The following is a 21038-nucleotide window of genomic DNA, read 5'->3' as shown; positions in this document are numbered from 1 at the left end:
CAGTAGTGGCGGTGGGAGGCTCTGCCCACCCAGCCAGATGTCATCACATCCCGTTTTTGACGCTGTGCGCATGCATGGAAGGTCCTGTGCATGTGCGGAGGAGTTGCACGCGTGAACTGGTAGCGAAGGTAAGCTGTAAAACACTATGGAGCAGGAGCAATATATACCTCTAAGTGCTCTTGCTATTACTTGCCCCAATTATCCTCGTCCAAAGTAAAGTTCTCTACAAAATGGTTTCTCGGAATTATTCCTCCTTTTTGTGGAACAGAAGTTTGGTGAGACACTTTAATTGCTCTAAAGTGAGAAGAAGTTCTTTGGCAGCTTATTGGAGAATGAGGATTTCTGCAGTATTATTTTATAGCATATACTGTATTTATGGATATGTTGATAAGAAAAGGAATCACTCTGGATTTTTTTTGCATCAAGGATGCTTTTATACAATCTGTTTATGGGCAATTTTTAAATCAAGATGAGAACGTTTATAGCTATTTACAGACCTATTATGTAAAGGGAGGAAAATTTATCAGGTGGTTGTTGTTTTTTTTGTTTTTCTTTTCAACATCCAGCCAGGGTGGATTTTTTTTTTTTTTTTAATGTTTAATGTTGGAAAAAGACAGTGGATTTTTTATTTTTAACAAAAAAATAAAATAGAATGGAGAGTGAATACCAAATGAAAGGATATGTAAGCATTCAGCACTGACATAAACTAGAATATATTAGGAGTAAATGGGGTAGAGCAACAGCAAATATAGTATAACATCAGTGTTCTTTTTTTCTTTAGTCTTTCTTGAGAAAACTTGGAGACGAATTGAGCAGTGTTTGTGTGTGTGTGTGTGTGTGTGTGTGTGTGTGTGTGTGTAGTTCCCCCATTTTTCAAAAGTAATGGTTTAAGAGAAACCACAGGGAATATACCCATCACTAATTTTATGAATTCAGATTATTTTTATCCTATAGCTGCCTTCTTTGAGCCTATGCGGATAATAAATTTTAAAATATGCAGTTATGTTACACTGAAAGAATTTAGTGACTCTGGGGTGCTATAGAAATTGTGCAGGCCTGCAATGATGGGCATATCCACTTGTAAAAGGCAAACACACATGCTCACACATATACCCCCAAATCAAGTCTTTTGCAAGGTGTCAATTTGCATGAGGAAAATTCTCAGCCCAGAGTGAGCTATCTGATACCACTGAAGTATAAAAACGCTCTCAAATCTTTCCTTGATAATAAGGAGATACCTGAGAATTCTCTCTTGAGTTGAAGGTTTCAAGAAGGACTTGGCAGATAAAAAAATAATTTTCCTCCAATAAGAGGGAAAATAGGGGGCTTTGAAAAGGATCTCCTTTCTGAATCACAATTGGTTTATCCATTTCAAGAATTCCTTTCCTATCAGTGATCATCTCTGCCTGTCAAGCTTAGCTCTGAGGAATCCTTGATGAGAGCAACCCTGAAGCTGGGGTGAACACAGCGGAAGCCTGAGGCAAAAATTTTTCAAGATTAACATCTGGAACATTGAGGTGACATCCACACCCAGCCTCTTGGCCTCCTTCCTGTAAGGGGCCTTGAAACCTGGCTCTGCCATTTGGCCAGGGGCAGGCCATCGACGGGGACAGGTCATACTGGAGGTGATTGATGGATTGAGAGAAGACTTTACCTCCTTGTGTGTACCTTGCTGTCTTCCTTGTCATATTCATTAGTTGTAATGTTAATACTTAGAATATTAATGTTTTAATCTTTTACCTTGTTGTTTTTACTCTGTTGTAAGCCACCTAGATAAATAATAAATAAAAATAAGGATCCTGCAAAAAATAAGAATCCTTGGGTAGCTATCAGAAGCTGGGCTCAGAGTAAGGTCACCTTCTTAACAGAATAACAGAGTTGGAGGGAACTCTGGAGGTCTTCTAATCCAACCCCCTGCTCAAGCAGGAAACCCTATACCATTTCAGACAAATGGTTGTCCAATCTCTTCTTAAAAACCTCCAGTGTTGGAGCACTCACAACTTTTAGAGGCAAGTCACTTCACTGATTAATTGTTCTCACTATCAGGAAATTTCTCCTTAGTTCTAGATTGGTTCTCTCCTTGATTAGTTTCCATCCATTGCTTCTTCTCTGGCCTTCAGGTGCTTTGGAGAATAGGTTGACCCCCTCTTCTATGTGGCAGCCTGTGAGATATTGGAAGACTGCTATCTTGTCACCCCTAGTCCTTCTTTTCATTAAAGTAGATATACCCAATGCCTGCCCCATTACACTATTTTAAGCCTCCACCCTGACTGCTCCTTAGAAGGTCAGATCATGAAAATGAAACTGAAATACTTTGGCCACTTAATGAGAAGAAAGGACTCACTGGAGAAGAGCTTAATGCTGGGGAATATTGAGGGCAAAAGAAGAAGGGGACGGCAGAGAATGCGGTGGCTGGATGGAATCCCTGAAGCAGTAGGCGTGAGCTTAAATGGACTCCAGAGGATGGTAGAGGACAGGAAGGCCTGGAGGAACATTGTCCATGGGGTCGCAATTGGTCGGACATGACTTCGCAACTAACAACAAAGCCTCCACCTGGCATTCTTTCGGTGTTTCCAGTACCTTTTGGCTGATGATGTGTTGATCATAACCATACCTGACTATGATTTTGCTGCTTCCTTCTTGTTATTGTGACTCTTAAGTTGTCTTTTGGATTTCAGCATACCACCTCTTTGTACTAATGAACAAATCTACTAACTATTCTTAGTGCTGAATTTGATTTGGAATAGACTTTTTCTTTCCCCTTCAGCTCTTTTGTTTGAAGAGTGATTTATAGGCACTGAGATAAGATGGAATAGCACTCTGGATTGTTTATTTTAAATTAGACTATTGGTTCATCTAAGTCAATATTGTCAACACCAACTGGCAATATCCCTTGGGGTTTAAGGCAAGAATTCTCTCAGCTCTAACCAGATCGGGCTTGAATTGTACACTTAGCATAGGTTGTTGTTGTTTTTTTAAACCAGGCAATGCTTCTCATTTCCTTCATGTTTTCTGCATCTCTCAGGTTTCAGCCAAAGAGGCCAATCTTTCTTTTTGTTCCTAGAACAGTTTTATTCTGAGGTAGATTGGTGGGAACCATCTGACTGTGCTATTTGAAGGAATTCTTGGGGGTGGGGGGGAGGGTTTGTAATGCTTTATGTATTTACAAGAAATATGAACCCCTGAGACTGTGTGAGTTGGGAACTGGGGCTGTCAGAGGCTTCCTTATCAATGAGTAGACCAGAGGACAAGAACCCAAACCACAAAAAGGCTGGCTTGGATCTATCCAAATGTGGATTCCCCCCCCCCCCCCCCCCAGTATTCTGTATCACACGGGAAAAGTCAGTTAAGCCACCAGGCTAAAAACTAATAGATTGTGAATTCTAGTCCCAACCTAGCTGCTGGGTGACTTGGGCCCAGTCACCAGGAGACTGTGAGTCCTGCATTAAGCATGAGAGCCTATTGGGTGACTTGGGGCCAATCATAAGGAGACTGCAAGTTCTAGCCCCACTTTAGGCAGGAAAGCTGGCTGGGGTGATATTGGACCCCTTACTCTGTCTCAGCCCATGCCATCCAGCTTAGGCGACAAGCTAGTTGGTCAGTTCCTGTCACAACCAACGGATCAACCTTCTTGGTTAGTCTGAAGACAGCGGACCCTGCATTAGCAGGAAAAGGATAGGAAGAAAAAGAACAATTCTGTGTCACCCAGTGACATCTAATCTATTTCTACCTCATAAGCAGATCATGAAAGAATATCACTCTTCCTAGCCCAAGCTGTAATCTTCGGTTCAGAATGTAGCTGAAAGTCATCAAAACTAAGTCACTAATAAATTTATCTTAATCCCTTTTGAAAACTACAGAACTAATCATTAGCAGAAATTAGGGTTGCCAGGTCTGCTTCCAAAAAATAGCGGACAAGCGGGGGGGGGGGTTAAGTAGTAAAAAAAATTACAATTAAATTATATATTTTCTTACAAACATTTTAACTCGCCATTTCAGTCGACACAAGCTACAATACATTTTAAAAATGTGAACTGTACATAATTTTATAATATATTTTTATTTTAATCTCATCATTAATTTTTTCGGAAAATCGAGTTCAATGGATATTCGATCTTTGTCTCATTCTAACTTATGAAAAAAAAGACAAAACACGATTCTCCTATCCTTATTCTCTTAGACTGTACAGCTTTAGATTACGTACCATTTCATCATAAAGCTTTTGAATAAAAAAAATGTCCACTATTTTGTGAAAAAAAATAGTGAACATAATGTGAAAAAAGCGGACTGTCCGCTCAAATAGTGGACACCTGGCAACCAAATACATTTTTTAAAAAAAAAAAATCTATAAAAACTCATTCCTGTCTCTTATGCTGTGGGTCCGTTGAAACATCCAGGAAACCTGGGCTATGGGAGAATTCTGATATGACAGCCATCCGTTAGTGGTCTGATTTATCTATCAAATTGGTTGTATTTATCCTATTCCCTCCATATTTTGTTTAGACCAAATCTGTTGCTTTGCATTGTCGGCTGACTGAAGGCAGCTGCCTCCAGTTTTCATAACATAAGATGTGCATATCTCCCAGCAGGAGAGCTCCATCAGCAATGCAGTAAATAAATAAACTGAAGGAAATATGTTATTGCTTTCATATCCAGTGTCTAAACCCATTTCAGACAATGAAAGTGGAATACTGGAGGAAACAAACACACAAACACACATCAGAACCTAAGTGGTCTGTCTGCCACCTAGAGATGCCACCAAGGTCTAGCATACAAGCATTAACAGAATGGCTTTAGAAGAACTTGATGCGTTGAATAAAATCTCACAAACAACCATGAAAAAAAAAGAGAGAGAAAAGCTTTTGATTCGGCATACCTAACGGGGGATCTTTGAAATTTCATTATTCTTAAATATAATTGATTCCAACCCATAGCACTGAAAAAAGCCTGTCCCTCTGAAGACCTCCACCTTTTTAAAAAATACATATTTGTATTTTTAAAAAAAAATACAGGGAAAGTTATTTTGCGCTTTACAATATTCACTGACAGCTGACAAATGACCAGTGTTCTATAGAAAGGAAAATATTAACGAATTCCCACCACTGAAGAACAGTTTTTGAAATTAATGGAATTGGCAGAGATAGCAAAACTAGCTTTCTCTGAGGAAAGGGCGAAAGCCAATCTAGATTTGTTTCTGTTCGAAGACCACTTTTGGACTTCTTCCTTGAGAAAGATAAAAATGAAGTTTCACTATTCAGGGATCAGGATTTGACTATTTGATTTGTTACGATTATAGAAATATTGTGTATTTTGCTCTTATTAGAAATGTACACTGTATATTTATATATTTAAGCCTAGAATAAGAGGATACATACATGCATACATACATATAAGCATACATACATACACATACACACACACATACACATACACATACACATACACATACACATACACATACACATACACATACACATACACACACACACACATTCATTGATTCATTCATTCATTCATTCATTCATTCCCTGTCTGGGAAATTCTGGGAGCTGAAGCCCACATCTATTCAAGTCACTAAGATTGAGAAACAATGGTCTAAACTCTAGTCCTTGAATCAACTTCCTTGTTGTGTTGAATAGAATAGAATAGAATAGAATAGAATAGAATAGAATAGAATAGAATAGAATAGAATAGAACAGAACAGAACAGAACAGAACAGAACAGAACAGAACAGAACAGAATAGGATTCTTTATTGACCAAGTGTGATTGGACACACAAATAATTTGTCTTTGGTGCATATGCTCTCAGTGTACATAAAAAGTCAGGATACAATTCATAAAGAATTGTTTAGAGACAAGGATAGCCTTGTCTATGTAGGAGAAGAAGAGACTGAGCTGGAAGGCAGGGTTAAATGTGTCATCAATTTAGAATCATTGCATTGTCACAAAAACCTAAGTCTAGTTCTTCCCCAATGAATTTCATTGCCCCTTATATGGCATCAATTTAGCTTTGATAATTTAGCTGACAAGATTCTTGTATTAGAAGTAGCAATAATAAACTCTTCCATGCTTTGAACTCAACAAATACTTCTGGTTATTTTCCCCCTGACAGTCTACCTATCACCACTCTGCTAAAAGTGCCCTATATTCTCAAACTCCAGAAGATGGTAAGCAGTCCCACCAAATGTGGTTGAGTTTGATTGGAGGGTTACAGATACAGTTAAGCAAAGCAGCCATCTGACTTACCACTCAAATCTGCAAAGTACTTTTTGCACGGCATATAAGAAGCAGAAATAAATCCTTTTTTGTGAATGTGACCTCTCCACTTACCTTATTATAATATTTAATGACATTCCCATAAAATAGTTATGACTGCATTTTATTTTGCTTTCACGGAAACAAAAATTCAGATTGATCCTATTGGTTCGCTCTAAAGAGAAACCCGGGCTCATACTACCACATGTGGTGGATGTGTGTAGAAGCCAAAAGATACTGGACTAAAATCCACACATGGTTGGAAAAAAATGACAAAAAAGCACATAGACTTTAAACCAGAGATCTTTTTATTAGGGATTGTACCAGAAATATACAATAGAGAATTGAGATACTTAATTGTTAATGTGTTAACAGCGGCTAGAATTGTGTTTGCTAAAAATTGGAAAAATGAGAAAATACCAACACAGGGTGAAGTTATTAAGAAAATTATGGAATGTGCTGAAATGAACAAATTGATATTTGAAATTAGAGAACACGAAGACAAACAAAATTATAAGATATGGGATTTATTTTATCAATGGCTAGATAATAAAACATGGAAATGAAATAGGGATGAGACTATTAGAACATAAGAATGGTAGAAATATACAAAATATAATATAAAGTGGTATGACTATTGTTGATTGAGGACAAAGAAATGAGTGTTATAATATAAATAATTGAAAATATTTTTAATGAAAAGAGATTAATTAGGATTATACTACAAAGATACTTATTAGATTGGTAAAATGAGAAATTAAATAATTAGTAAGTAATGATATGGTGAGGAAGTACAAAAGACTTGTAACCAATTGACACACCGTTTGCAATTGTATGGATGATGGATTTATGTTTTTATGCTTTGTCTTAAAATAAAAAAAAATTATTTCAAAAAAAGAGAGAGAGAGAAACCCCTACATGAGCAGCTAAGCATTAGAAAGAGGAGCAAAGAAGCAAGCTAATTTGTATATAATTCCACCTCCATGATGTAGTATCCAAAAATCACATGAAATTTCAATGAATTCTCTGAGTAATATTCTAGAACAGTTCTTCTCTGGAATAAAGGCTACACTGGGGGTTCTGATTTACAAAGCAGGAATAGATTTTAAAATAAGCTCAACAGACTTAAACAGGCATTGAGCTGGGAGGAAAGAAAAAAAAGCATCCCTTTAATCAATCTTTAACCAAACACCCTGTTTTGTAGGAACAAGTGTGCCATCAAAGAAGGTTAACTAATCAGCATTCAGCCCTCTTGTATAAGCCATGTTATTTGGTTATAGCTAATTCTCCTTGTACCATGCACGCTGTTCTGAACAATAATTCAATGCAGCTGGGTTAGGAAGCACCTTGTTATTGACAAAAGAACAGTTACTGCAATAAGCAGATCTCGAACTAGCAACAACTTGGTTGATTTGCAATGCCAATCCAGGCATGGATTTTTGCATTCACTTTTTTTTTTCAAGTCTGTCTAAATAATGTCCTAATGGTCTCTTGAATTGGTGCATAAAATTAGGTCATATTGTTTGTGGGGACCTTTGTGTTTCCTAGCCAGATTGTTGCATTGGTGAATCGTTTTCACCACAAACGAAAGGGGGGGGGGTCAACCTATTCTCCAAAGCAACTGAAGGCAGGACAAGAAGCAATGGATGGAAACTAAACAAGGAGAGGACCAACTTAGAACTAAGGAGAAATTTGATGACAGCGAGAACAGTTAACCAGTGGAATGGCTTGCCTTCAGAAGTTAGAATAGAATAACAGAGTTGGAAAGGACCTTGGAGATCTTGTAGTCCAACCCCCTGCTTAGGCAGGAAACTCTATACCATTTCAGACAAATGGTTATCCAATCTCTTTTTAAAAACTTCCAGTGTTGGAGCATTCACAACTTCTCAAATTGTTCCAGTGATGAATTGTTCTCACTGTCAAGAAATTTCTTCTTAGTTCTAGGTTGCTTTTCTCCTTGATTAGTTTCCACCCATTGCTTCTTGTCCTGCCCTCAGGTGCTTTGGAGAATAGTTGTGGGTATCCCATCACTGGAGGCTTTTAAGAAGAGACTGGACACTGGCTCTTGTCTGAAATAGTTTAGGGTCTGCTGCCTGAGCCGTGGGTTGGACTAGAAGACCTCTAATGTCCCTTCCAGCTTTGTTATTCTGTTATAATTGATTTTGATGCTCCTGAATCTCATCATACTCTGTTTCTTTCACAGTACCTCCGGATGATCCAATCATCATTGGAGGACCGATCATCAGCCTGCGAGCTGGAGATCCACTGAATCTGACCTGTCATGCTGACAATGCCAAACCAGCAGCAACTATCATCTGGATGAGGAGGGGGGAAGTCATCAATGGAGCAACCTATTCCAAAGTAAGGAGACCTGGCAGACACCTGGAATGGGGAAAGCAAAGATACTTTGGGTTTGCAGAGTTTTTGCCACAAGGAGCTTCTTATGAAGTACAGCTAGTTGTCGACTAAAAACCCCAGTTGGGACCAGAATTGTTATTGCTAAACTAGGCAATGGCTAATGTGCCTGATTTTACTACCTATTTTGTCACGGTTCTTAAACGAATCACTGCAGTAATTAAATGAATCATGTGATCGTTAAGCAAATCTGGCTTCCTCCATTGACTTTGCTTATTGTAAGCCAGTTGAATGACAATCACAGTGATGACAATCACATGACCTCAGGATACAACCATTGTAAATACATGCCATTTGCCAAGCACTCAAATTTGATCACATGATTGTGGGGATGCTGTAACAGTGGTAAGTGGTAAGGACCGGTGGTCAGTCATTTTTTTCAGTGCCGATCTAAGTTTGAACAGTCACTACATGAATGGTTGTAAGCAGAGATGGTATTTAGACAGTTTGTACAGGTTCAGGCAAACCGGTAGCGCCGACAATCATTTGGCCCCGCCCACCCACCCTTGCTCCATCCTGTCCTTTATTTCCTGCTTTGTAGCTCATCTCAATCGCACAGCACAGTTGATTCCGCCCTCCCTCGCTGTTCTACTTACCATTGCTGACTTGGAAGGTAAGCAGCTGAACTTCTAAATGCTCCATTTTCAGCACTGCGCACAAGCGCCTCAAGTGCGTGCATGCACAAAGCGCACACTCACTGAACCGGTTGTTAAACCAGCAGCATCCCACCACTGGTTGTAAGTGAAGGAGTTTGTTCAGATCCATTCTTTTCGAAGATCTCAGCCCACATTTTTTCTATCACACAACTCATGGCATCACATTTGTCATTCCATCCCAGCACTGAATCCAGACTTGCTTAGTTTTAGAAAAGAGGGAGAATTATATGCCGTTTTATAATGCTCTGGGATCTTCATTTTGAAGAACAATAGAAGTAGAATAAGCAGTTGGAATAATGCTATTTTCTCTACATCGTAGTATAAGAAGCTCAAGTGATACAGGGCAGGTACTCAGCAGGAACACCAGAATGGATAAATGTATTATTGTTTCATATACTATGTTGCATGAAATCTATATATGCTCCTATATCAGGGGTGTCAAACTCAATTTCATTGAGGGCTGCATCAGGGTTTGTTTGACCTTGAGGAGCCGGGTGGGCGTGGCTGGGGTGGGCATGGCCAGCTTGACATCACTCGTGTTGGGAGCACCTGTGGGGGCCCGGGTAGGGCTGGGGGATCCATTGTCTCCTTCCTTCCTTCCTTCCTTCCTTCCTTCCTTCCTTCCTTCCTTCCTTCCTTTTCTTCTTTTCCTTCCCTCTTCCTTCTCCTTTGTTCTTCAGAGGCACCACAGGCCAGTCCTTTGCTGTTTCCAGGGTGGCCCCGCCGGCCAGATCTAAGCACCCTGTGGGCTGGATCCAGCCTGTGGGCCTTGAGTTTGACACCCCTGTCCTATAGTGTATGAAATCTAAATGATCAATAGGCACCCACCACCTGCATTCCACAAAGGCTGGGTTGATGCCAAGTCACTGAGACCCAAACATGGAGACAAGCAAAGACAGAACTGTAAAACCAAGGATTTTGGACAAAGCAAACTTTATTCAAGGCAAATTGTTCCCATTGCAGCTGGAGAAGCCATAAGCTAGACTGCCTACCTTCCTTTGGTCTCCAGCTGACCATTTTGCGAATATGACACTAGGCTATAATTTCCGAAAGAGTGCTCGGTGCCTGAGTGCAGCATTATATTAGTTTCTAAGAGTTTTATTTCCACTGTAAAGAAAACTCTGCTGCTGAAAATACCACCAAGGTGCCTCTCGGGCAGGCAAAAAGCAGGAGACCTGAGGGAGCAAAGGCTGTGGAAAGTAATAGCTCTCACCTCTGCATATTATAAGCTGCCATCTCAGAGATGTCAGCCTCACCTTCGTGCCTCTTGGCGCCACTTTTATCTTGGGCTGCCTTGAAGTTTTTATTATTGCAGGAGTGGAAATCGAGGTTCATGTGATTTTGTTGTATGTTTGTATTTGGATGGCAAGAAGATGCCACTTTCCTGTTAAGTGTCATTGCTCATTGTTGATGTGGCTGATTGAAAGCAAGAAGGCAGAAGGAAGGAGCTTAAGATACCTAGCAACAAACATGATGATGGTGAAGAATGCTTAGTAAATTGGCTCAGCTGTGAATACAAAGACTATCCTGAAATAATGTAAAAAAGATGTGGAGACTCTAGAAAGAGTGCAGAGAAGAGCAACCAAAATGATTAGGGGACTAGAGGCTAAAACATATGAAGAATGGTTGCAGGAACTAGGTATGTCTAATTTAATGAAAAGAAGGACTAGGGGAGACATGATAGTGGTGTTCCAATATCTCAGGGGCTGCCACAAAGAAGAGGGAGTCAAGCTATTCTCCAAAGCACCCGAGGGCAGGACAAGAAGCAATGGGTGGAAACTAATCAAGGAGAGAAGCAACCTAGAACTAAGGAGAAATTTCCTGACAGTGAGAACAATTAATAAGTGGAACAACTTACCTGCAGAAGTTGTGGATGCTCTAACACTGGAAATTTTTAAAAAGACGTTGGATAACCATTTGTCTGAAGTGGTGTTGGGTTTCGTGTCTGGGCAGGGGCTTGGACTAGAAGACCTCTGAGGTCCTTTCAAATTCTGATATTCTATTCTATTCTATAAATCTGATGAGAATCTGTAGTCCAATATAGTCTGGAGTTTAATTCACCATATCTGAAAAACACCCAGTTGGACAGAACTGGTCTGTTCTGGTCTGTTCCATACTTGCTGGCTTCAGGCGTCTGGCAAAATCATTTCCAGTGATTTCTTCCCTGGAAATCTTAATGATCTGAGTGTCAACTTTGAACTGAACCTGGCCACAGTCATTTTTTTGTTCCTCAAAATTGCCACACAGAGGGGGAAGGAGGAGGGAAGGAGGTTGGGATGCCTTACTAGACACAACAGAGAGCTTTCTCATGAGAACCAAGGTCATCTCTACTGGCAACAGATAAGGTCAGGGAAGGAGTGCCTGGAGAGCCCACCAATTAACTCAATTGGCCAACGTGACTTTTGACATTTGGAGATGGGGTTATTTCCTATTTTAATTATATTGAAACAGCGAGAAAGATTTAGAGCTGGTTTTCCTTTGAAGCTTTGCCGATATGATGTACTCAGTAAAGATCTTTGAGGAAAGTCCCAGTCTCAGAGTTCTGATTTGCTTGGGTTCATTAGTTGGAACCTTGACACTGGGATTTCCCACTGACAAAGCCTGTGATTCGGGACTCACAACCAAGGAAGATCAAGTCCAGAATCAAAGAAGGTTTGATTGCCCATGATGAGATTGTCCAAGTAAAGTCCCAGCATGGTTAGGAGAATTTCTTGGTTCTTGTTGAGAAGAACCAATCACTTCTCTAATTGGATGTGTGGAACAAATCCAGGACCTAGGAAATCTAAACAGATGGGAGAGATTCTTTTTCCCCAGCAGGGTTTGAATTCACTGTATATGGCAATTGCACACCAAACTGGGACAACCCCACATTCACACCATATCTGTGCACAGGAATTGCATGTTCTTAATCCTTTGGATAGCAGATACTCAGAAGTGATTCTTTGTTTGTTTTCTTGTTGCTTTTGTTTGCTCCAGAGAAAGTGCTTCTGCTTTTGTGAACATCATATCTGATGTTGTTTGGAAGTGATCCAAAGAAAACTACTGCATACACAGATTCTATGTGTACAATTTATAATTTAGTGGCAAAATGTCTGATTTGTATGCAAACATTCCCAGGTTCAATGGTTAACACCTACAGTAAACTCTTGTATGAAGCTCAGGAATTAGAAGATGGCTGCCAGTCGAGATTGGCAGCATTAGGCTGAATGATCAATGGTCTGGCTTAGTGAAAAGGCAACTTCTAATATTCTTATTGATATATATGCAGCTTCTGTTCCTTCTTGGAGGCCCATGATGAGATTGTCCCTTATTCAGTGGTGAAATCCAAATTTTTTTACTACTGGTTCTGTGGGCGTGGCTTAGTGGGCATGGTGTAGCTTGGTGGGTTGGCTTGGTGGGTGTGGCAGGGGAAGGATACTGCAAAATCTCCATTCCCTCCCCACTCCTGGGGGAAAGATATTGCAAAATCTCGATTCCCACCCCACTCCTGGGGGAAGGATATTGCAAAATCTCCATTCCCACCCCACTCTGGGGCCAGCCAGAGGTGGCATTTGCCAGTTCTCTGGACCACTCAAAATTTCCACTACCGGTTCTCCAGAACCTGTCAGAACCTGCTGGATTTCACCCCTGCCCTTATTCCATAACCGCAGATATGGTCTTCTGAATGAGACTAATGCAAGGACTAAGGCAAGCCTAGTCCTCCTTCCATCAATGAGCACAAATTGAAGATGTCTATTGAGATTCTCAGTCATCCAAGTCATGGTTGTCCCCAAAGTGCTTTTTCAGGATGCAACTTAGACTACTTGCTTTTTTTTTTTCTTTGAAGACGTTTTGCTTCTCATCCAAGAAGATTTTTCATCTCTGACAGGATCCTTCCATTCTCCACCATCCAGTCCGAGCTGAAGAAGCTTCTTGGATGAGAAGCAAAATGCCTTCAAAGAAAAAAACAAGAAGTCCATTTGCATCTTGAAAAAAGCACCTTTGGGACAAATTGAAGAAGTATTGACACATTAATCAATCTACACTAGCGAGATCAGAAGAACAGAAGAAGGCAGAAATAATATTCCACAATATTGTCTTACAGAGAGAGCCAGTTTGGTGTTGTGGTTAAGGCGCCAAACTACAAATTGGGAGTTCTAACTCCATCTTAAGCACAAATCCAGCTGCATGACCTCAGGGCAGCCATATTCTCCCAGCCCTGGGAAGAAAAAGACAAGGGCAAAATACTTCCGAAAACCTTGCTAAGAAGATGTACGGACTAGTGTAGGGTCTAGGGCAGGCAATTGTCAGGAGTCAACACTGATTTGAAGGCAACCCCAGAATTTTCCTTCTATGTAAAATACAGGTAGTTCTCGACTTACAACCATTCACTTAGGGACTGTTCAAAGTTACAACGGTACTGAAAAACAGTGACTGTCGGTCATTGCAGCATCCCCGTGGTTACGGGATCAAAAATGTGGATGCTTGGAAACTGGTTCATATTTATGACATTGGCAGTGCCTCCGGGTCTTTTGCGACCTTCTGGCAAACAAAGTCAATGCAAAAGCCAGATTCACAACTGTGTGACTAATTAAACAACTGCAGTGATTCAAGAACAGTTGTAAAATGGGGCAGAATTCACTTAAGTGTCTCACTTAGCAACAGAAACTTGGGGCTCAATTGTGGCCATAAGTCGAGGACTAGTTATACATAGAGTCCCTCTTTTTGACTTTCTATGTCCTTGGTTAGTTGGAGTATCTTTGGGACTGGGCTGCCTTCTACTATCTTCCTTCATCCCCATTTACAAAACCCATCCTTCAGGCCCTGTCCTGCTATAGCAATGGCAATAGCACTTAGACTTATATACCACTTCACAGTGCTTTACAGCCCTCTCTAAGCGGTTTACAGAGTCAGCATATTGCCCCCAACAATTGGGTCCTCATTTTACCCACCTCGGAAGGATGGAAGGCTGAGTCAACCTTGAACCTGGTGAGATTTGAACTGCCAAATTGCATGCAGCCGGCAGGCAGCAGAAGTAGCCTGCAGTACTGCACTCTAACCACTGCACCACTGTGGTTTATTGAAGCTATCATTGAACAAACCCAGTATCTGATTTACATCAATGTCCTTACTTGTTTCTCTCTGCCAGATATGATTTGCCTGCAGTATTACAAGAAGATTCTTGCTTCATTACACCCAAATCCTAAGACATTTCATTCTTCCTATCACGAGCCATCATTTAGGAAATAACCTCCGGTACACCAAAGTTGCAAGAGAAAAGAGAGTGGGAGTAGAAAAGATAAAACCTGGATTATGGAAAGCCCAACACAGATGGTGCTATTTGCACCTTGGTGTCCTCAAATCCCTTTTCTGATCTCTCGTGTTTCTTTTAGATGCCTTTGCTCACTCGTCCTGCTCTCCTTCCATGTGTTGTCTCCATTGATACGAGAAGCACATATTCTCACTTTCCAGAATACCATGAGAATACAGAAGAGCAATTAAATCAGGAGCTTAACTTTGCCTCCTGAAACTCCAGACACCAGCCAATGCTAATTAGAACCAGTACTCCCTTACCCTCATTTTGTGTTGAATTAATTCCCGTCTGGTCCATTAATATGACATTCTGCCTGCAGATTTTTCTGAGCCTGGTACAAAAATCTGCTTGCCTGCTTCTATTTAAAAGTCTACTCCCTTATGATCTAAAAAAAAAAAAGAAGAAGAGTAGAATGCTTTCTATCCTACATATACCCAATTCCAGGCCAAGGTAAGGCTATTCAATCTCAGCATGAGGTTGCTAAAATATATACTGATATTCAGTACAGGTAATCCTCAATTAAGAACAGTTCACTTAGTGACCATTCAAAATTACAATGGCACTGAAAAAAGAGGCTTATGACCATTTTTCACACTTATTACCGTTACAGCTTCCCTTTGGTCACCTGAACAAAATTCAGATGCTTGGCAACTGACTCGTATTTATGACAATTGCACTGTTCCTGGGAACATGTGATGACCCTTTGATGACCTTCTGCCAAGCAAAGTCAACGGGGAAGCTAGATTCACTTAACAACCATGTTATTAACTTAACAACTGTAGTGATTCACTTAACAACTCTGGCAAGAAAGATCGTAGAATGGGGCAAAATGCACTTAACAAATGTCTCATTTAGCAACATAAATTTTGGGCTCCGTTGTGCTCATAAATCAAGGATTAGCTGTATGTGTTTTCCTAAGTTGATGATTTCCAAGTGAGTTGGGTTTCCAGTCCATATATCCAACCTTTCTGAGAAGATGCAGAATAATTATTCTTTAAAGGTCTCCTTTTGCAAAGCTTGCTACAAGTACATTCAGAAGATCTGCCTGTACGTTTATTTGGAATTACTTCAGAACCTCTTTAAGGATCCGTTAAACCAGGGGTGAAATGCTCCCGGATCAGACCGCATTGCCCAGTCTGGTAGCGATCTTGCAGGTGATTCGGCAATCCGGTAGCGATCTTCCTGGTTTTAACCAGGAAGTAATGTGTTTTTTACCTTCTGCGCATGTGCAGAAGGTTTTGCGCATGCACAGGTCTGTGCACACACATGATGCATGCGCGCCACACGTGTGCTTCCAAACCAGTATGTATTGTATGTATGTATGTATGTATGTATGTATATATTATATATTAGATTTTAGATGCTGGGTCCTTTTTAAATACACCTAGGCAAAGAGATTTGAAAAAAATTGTCTGAATGTTTGTTGTTTGGCAGGGATTTTTTAAAAATAGATTTGCTATATATAATATTTTTTAGATTTGCTATATATTTTTTCCACTACTGAAAGACATATGGGGGAGAGAGATTTGTACTGACCAAAATTTCCTACTTTTAAACTCTGTTCCCATTATGTTACTTCATTATCAAGAGCTTAAGAGAGATAACGAGGGTAATAGAAGAATGTTCAGTATTAATTCTAAGTATGAAAAACAGGTTTTTTAAAGTGCTATGCAAAAAAATCTATTAAAATTAATTAAAGTCCAATTAAATAGCTGATGTTAGCACAACCCACCTTCCACTGCCTGAATCCCAAAACCAACCCAAATAAAAATACTAGAAGAATATAGAGAATTAATTTCCTATTTCAGGGGAGGATTAACTAATATAACTGAACAGGCAAAGGAGAACATGGACACTTGGAAAAGAAGACAGAATAATTGTATAATTTTGTATATTGTATAAAAACCTACAGTGGAAAACTGCAAAAAATATATACAGCGGTACCTCAATACTCATCCTTAGTTTGTGCTGGGAAATGCAATGAGTACCAAAAAAGATGAGTACCAAAGAGTTTTTTTCCCCATAAGGAATAATTTGTTGAGTCATGAGTCAATAATTTGTTGGTGCAGTGGCCTAGAGGTGGAGCTCTTGCCTCACAATCAGGAGGCTGTGAGTTCGATCCTAGCAGCAGATATTTCTCTCTCTGGGCACAATGATATCAGTTGCAAACTCTGATATCAGTTGCAAACACCAACTACTGGTGACAGGAAGGGCATCCAGACAGAAAAAACTCAGCTCCATTCAGTTGCCCCAACTCCACCCTGAAGCAAGGGATTATGGGTTCATTAAAAGACAAAAAAATAATAATAATTTGGTGAATCATAAGGCAACTGATACTGACACATTCTAATTTGTACATTGAGTAGCAAACAAACAATGAGAAATACCGGGACAAAATTTTCATGTCAAAATGTGTTGAGTACCAAATTTGATGAAAGCGGTTGAGTACCAAGGCCCCAATGTACTTAGATCCACATGTATATTAAATTACTTGTTTCAGAATCAGAAATATTGTTTTTTTTTCCCCCAATTGCAATACTTTCCCACCAAATCTTTATTTTCAGGAACACATGCTAGCAATAATAGACAATCAATATTGTCTATAGTGCATTTTCCAAATTTCACCATAGAATGTATGAGTTATGTGACTTCCAAATTCCATTGATAATGGATTTGAAGAGTCTGCACTGAAGCCAATGTCTGGAATCAGGAAATAAATTAAATAAGGTAAATGTAGACTGTTGAGTTTTATCAGAGGATGAGGTGCAGAAAGGAGCAGACAATTTACAAGTTCATAATACATGAAAATTGAGTGGCTACTGTTGTGAAAATCAGTCCAACAGTTAAAAAAAAAAAACAGCAACAAGATATTCAAAAAAACCAGAGAATATTTTATTTTATTTTCCAGATGGAGGATATAAGAACAAAAAAGAAGTCATGCCCTCCTTTTTCTGGACATCTGATAACCATAATTGTTGCATCACTGCCATGTTCTGTGATAAGGACTCATCTATGTTCTCAATTCTCTGATCCAGACCCCTGACTAGGAGTTTGTGTGTACAACAGGGGTGAAATTCAACCGGTTTGGACTGATTCGGGTGAATCGGTAGGGACGATTTGAATCGGTTCGCCGCACCGGTAAAAACCACCCCTGGTTGGCCCCGCCCATGTTTGCCAGCTCACCTGCTCGCCACTCACCCCTTCCGGCTGCTCACTCACCCCTTCCGGCCACTCGACCCATTCAACGTTAAATGCTGCAGCAGAGAGAATCCAAACTTTTCTTCTTCCATTTACAGCGGAGCTGCGGCAGCCTGCGGCAGGGAAGTACCTGTCCCTTTAAGGTACTTTGACCCCCGGGAGGGAGGGGGCCAGGGAGGACCATAAAGGGAGCAATAGCTCTGCTGTGAATGGAGGGAGAAAAGTTCAGCTTCTCTCAGCCGCAGCTTTCACTATGAACCCTTCTGGTGCTCATACACACATTTTTTCCTGCCGGTTCTGTGGGCGTGGTTGGTGGGGAGGGTCATGTGACTGAGTGGGCATCCACTCAGTCACAGGACCCCCACTCACCAAACCATTCCCACAGAACCGCTAGGGAAAAAAATTGAATGTCACCATTGGTGTATTTATTTATTTATTTATTTATTTATTTATTTAATTAATTAATTAATTAATTAATTAATTAATTTGTATACTGCCCTTCTCCCAGAGGGGACTCAGGGTGGAGAACAGCCAAAATTAAAAAACATACAAATACAAAAGTTAAGATAATTAAAAAAGAATTAAATCATTAGCTTCCCAATTTAAAACCCCCAAATCCATAAAATTTAAAATCCCAATTAAAAACCATTTAGGCTAGGCCGGCTTGGTGGAATAAAAATGTCTTCAGGGCTTTACGGAAGGTCCGGAGGTCCGGGATCAATTGTATTCCAGGAGGCAGCTCGTTCCACAGGGCGGGTGCCCCACAGAGAAGGCTCTCCCCCTGGGGGCTGTCAGCCGACATTGCCTGACCGACGGCACCCTGAGGAGGCCCTCTCTGTGAAAGCGTATTGGCTGGTGGGAGGTTATCGGTAGTAGCAGGCGGTCTCGCAAATATCCTGGCCCTAAGCCATGGAGCGCTTTAAAGATGAGAACCAACACCTTAAAGTGCACCCGGAAGCTCACGCAGGAGAGGTGTTACGTGGGAGCACCACATCACTCCCATAATCACCGGCGCGGCCGCATTCTGCACCAGCTGGAGCCTCCGGGTGCTCCTCAAGGGGAGCCCCATGTAGAGAGCGTTGCAGTAGTCCAGGCGTGACGTGACCAGGGCATGAGTGACTGTGCACAAGGAGTCCCGATCCAGAAACTGGTGTATCAGGCGGACCTGATAAAAAGCCCCCATTGCCACGGCCGTCATATGCTCTTCTAAAGACAGCCGTGTGTCCAGGAGGACACCCAAGTTGCGAGCCCCCTCTGTGGGGGTCAGTGACTCGCCCCCAATAGCCAGTGATGGCACCAGCTGGCTATATCGGGATGCCGGTATCCACAGCCACTCGGTCTTGGAAGGGTTGAGTCGAAGCCTGTTTCTCCCCATCCAGACCCGCACGGCCTACAGACACTGGGACATCACTTCGAGGGCATCATTGGGGTGGTCTGGGGTGGAGATGTACAACTGAATGTCATCAGCATACAGATGGCATCACACCCCAAAACCACGGATGATCTCACCCAGTGGCTTCACATAAATGTTGAACAGGAGCGGTGAGAGGACCGACCCTTGGGGCACCCCGCAAGCAAGGCACCTCGAGGTCAACCTCTGCCCCCCTGCCAACACAGACTGCGACTGGTCAGAGAGATAGGAGGAGAACCACCGCAAGACGGTGCCTCCCACCCCCAATCCCTCCAGCCGGCGCAGCATGATACCATGGTCGATGGTATCAAAAGCCGTTGAGAGGTCTAACAGGACCAGAACAGAGGAACAACCCCTGTCCCGAGCCCTCCAGAGATCATCCACCAATGCGACCAATGCCGTCTCCGTGCTGTACCCAGGCCTGAAGCCAGACTGGCATGGATCTAGATAGACGGTTTCATCCAGGTACTGTGGGAGCTGTCGCGCAACCACACTCTCCACAACCTTTGCAACAAAGCAAAGGTTGGAGACCGGACGGTAATTTGCCAAAATCCTCAGCCTGCCCTTGCAAGGGGTCTTCCTGCGCTCCCTGATGTAGGAGGGAGCGAATCATCCTAAACAAGGCGGCTGGGTGGTTATCTGCCGATGCAATAAGAGCGGAAAAGTGGTTACGCTTTGCAGCTTTTATCGCCACTAGATAGGTCTTAATATGAGACCTAACTAGTGTTCGGTCGGATTCGGAGCGACTGGCCCTCCAACCACTCTCTAGGCGTCTTTTCCGGCGCTTCATCTCCCTCAGCTCCTTGGAGAACCAAGGAGCTGGGCAGCTTCGGCGTTGGGTCAGAGGCTGCAAAGGCACGACTCGGTCCAAAGCACCGGCGGCCGTCCTATCCCAGGCAGCCACCAGGTCTTCAGCCGAGTTGTGAGACAGAGTTTCAGGAACTGGCCCAAGCTCCCTCTGGAACCTATCAGGATCCATCAGGCGCCTGGGGCGGAACCACCTGGTCGGTTCCGCCTCCCTGCAGTGGGGTGCAGCGGTCGAAAAGTCCAGCCTCAGGAGAGAATGGTCTGACCATGACAGGGGTTCAGTAACTATATCCCCTATATCCAGACCACTCAGCCACTGACCAGAGATAAAAACCAGGTCCAGAGTGTGTCCTCCCGCATGAGTGGGGCCATGAATTAATTGTGTCAGGTCCATGGCTGTCATGGAAGCCATAAACTCCCGAGCCATTCCAGACACCTCACCGGCAGACGGCAGGTTGAAGTCCCCCATGACCAAAAGTCTGGGGGTATCAACCGCCACCCCCGGCAATAACGTTGAGAAGCTCGGGCAGGGCCGCTGTCACATAGCAGGGAGCCAGGTACGCGATCAGCAGGCCCACCTGCATCCCATGGCCCCACTTCACCAGGAGAGACTCACATCCGGCTCTCTGAGGTACAGTGGCCTCCCTCGGATCAAGATCTTCCTTTATAACGACCGCCACCCCCCCCCACCCCTGCCCTGGGCCCTTGGCTGATGAAATGCACGGAAACCTGGTGGGTACATCTCTACGAGGGGGACCCCCCCTTCTTGGCCCAACCAGGTCTCTGTAATACCTGCCAGGTCTGCACCCCCCTCCTGTATTAGCTCACAAATGATACAGATAATCCTCAACTTACAACAATTCACTGAAAAATGTGACTTATGACTGTTTTTCACAGTTATGACCATTGCAGCATCCCCATGATCATGTGACGGTTGAACCAGCCTGCACAAATCAGAAATAGGCGGGTTTTGAGGAAGCCAGCTCCTGAAGCTTTAACCAAA

The 21038-nt window shown here is 42.0% G+C and overlaps 1 protein-coding gene across 1 annotated transcript in view; it reads left to right on the top strand.

Moving 5' to 3' along the window:
* The window catches only part of KIRREL3 (kirre like nephrin family adhesion molecule 3), a 375859-nt gene that overhangs the window by 174850 nt on the left and 179971 nt on the right, over positions 1-21038 (top strand). Inside the window, exon 5 of the mRNA XM_070952317.1 lies at positions 8459-8616. Within this exon, the coding sequence (XP_070808418.1) occupies positions 8459-8616 (158 nt within the window). The remainder of the gene's footprint in view (positions 1-8458; positions 8617-21038) is intronic.

Source organism: Pituophis catenifer, unplaced genomic scaffold (assembly GCF_029215685.1).
Source record: "Pituophis catenifer annectens isolate HBS135680 unplaced genomic scaffold, rPitCat1.0.hap2 SCAF_12, whole genome shotgun sequence".
NCBI classification, from domain to species: domain Eukaryota; kingdom Metazoa; phylum Chordata; class Lepidosauria; order Squamata; family Colubridae; genus Pituophis; species Pituophis catenifer.
Note: the sequence above shows the minus strand (reverse complement) of the source record. Positions and strands in the feature narration are given on the sequence as shown.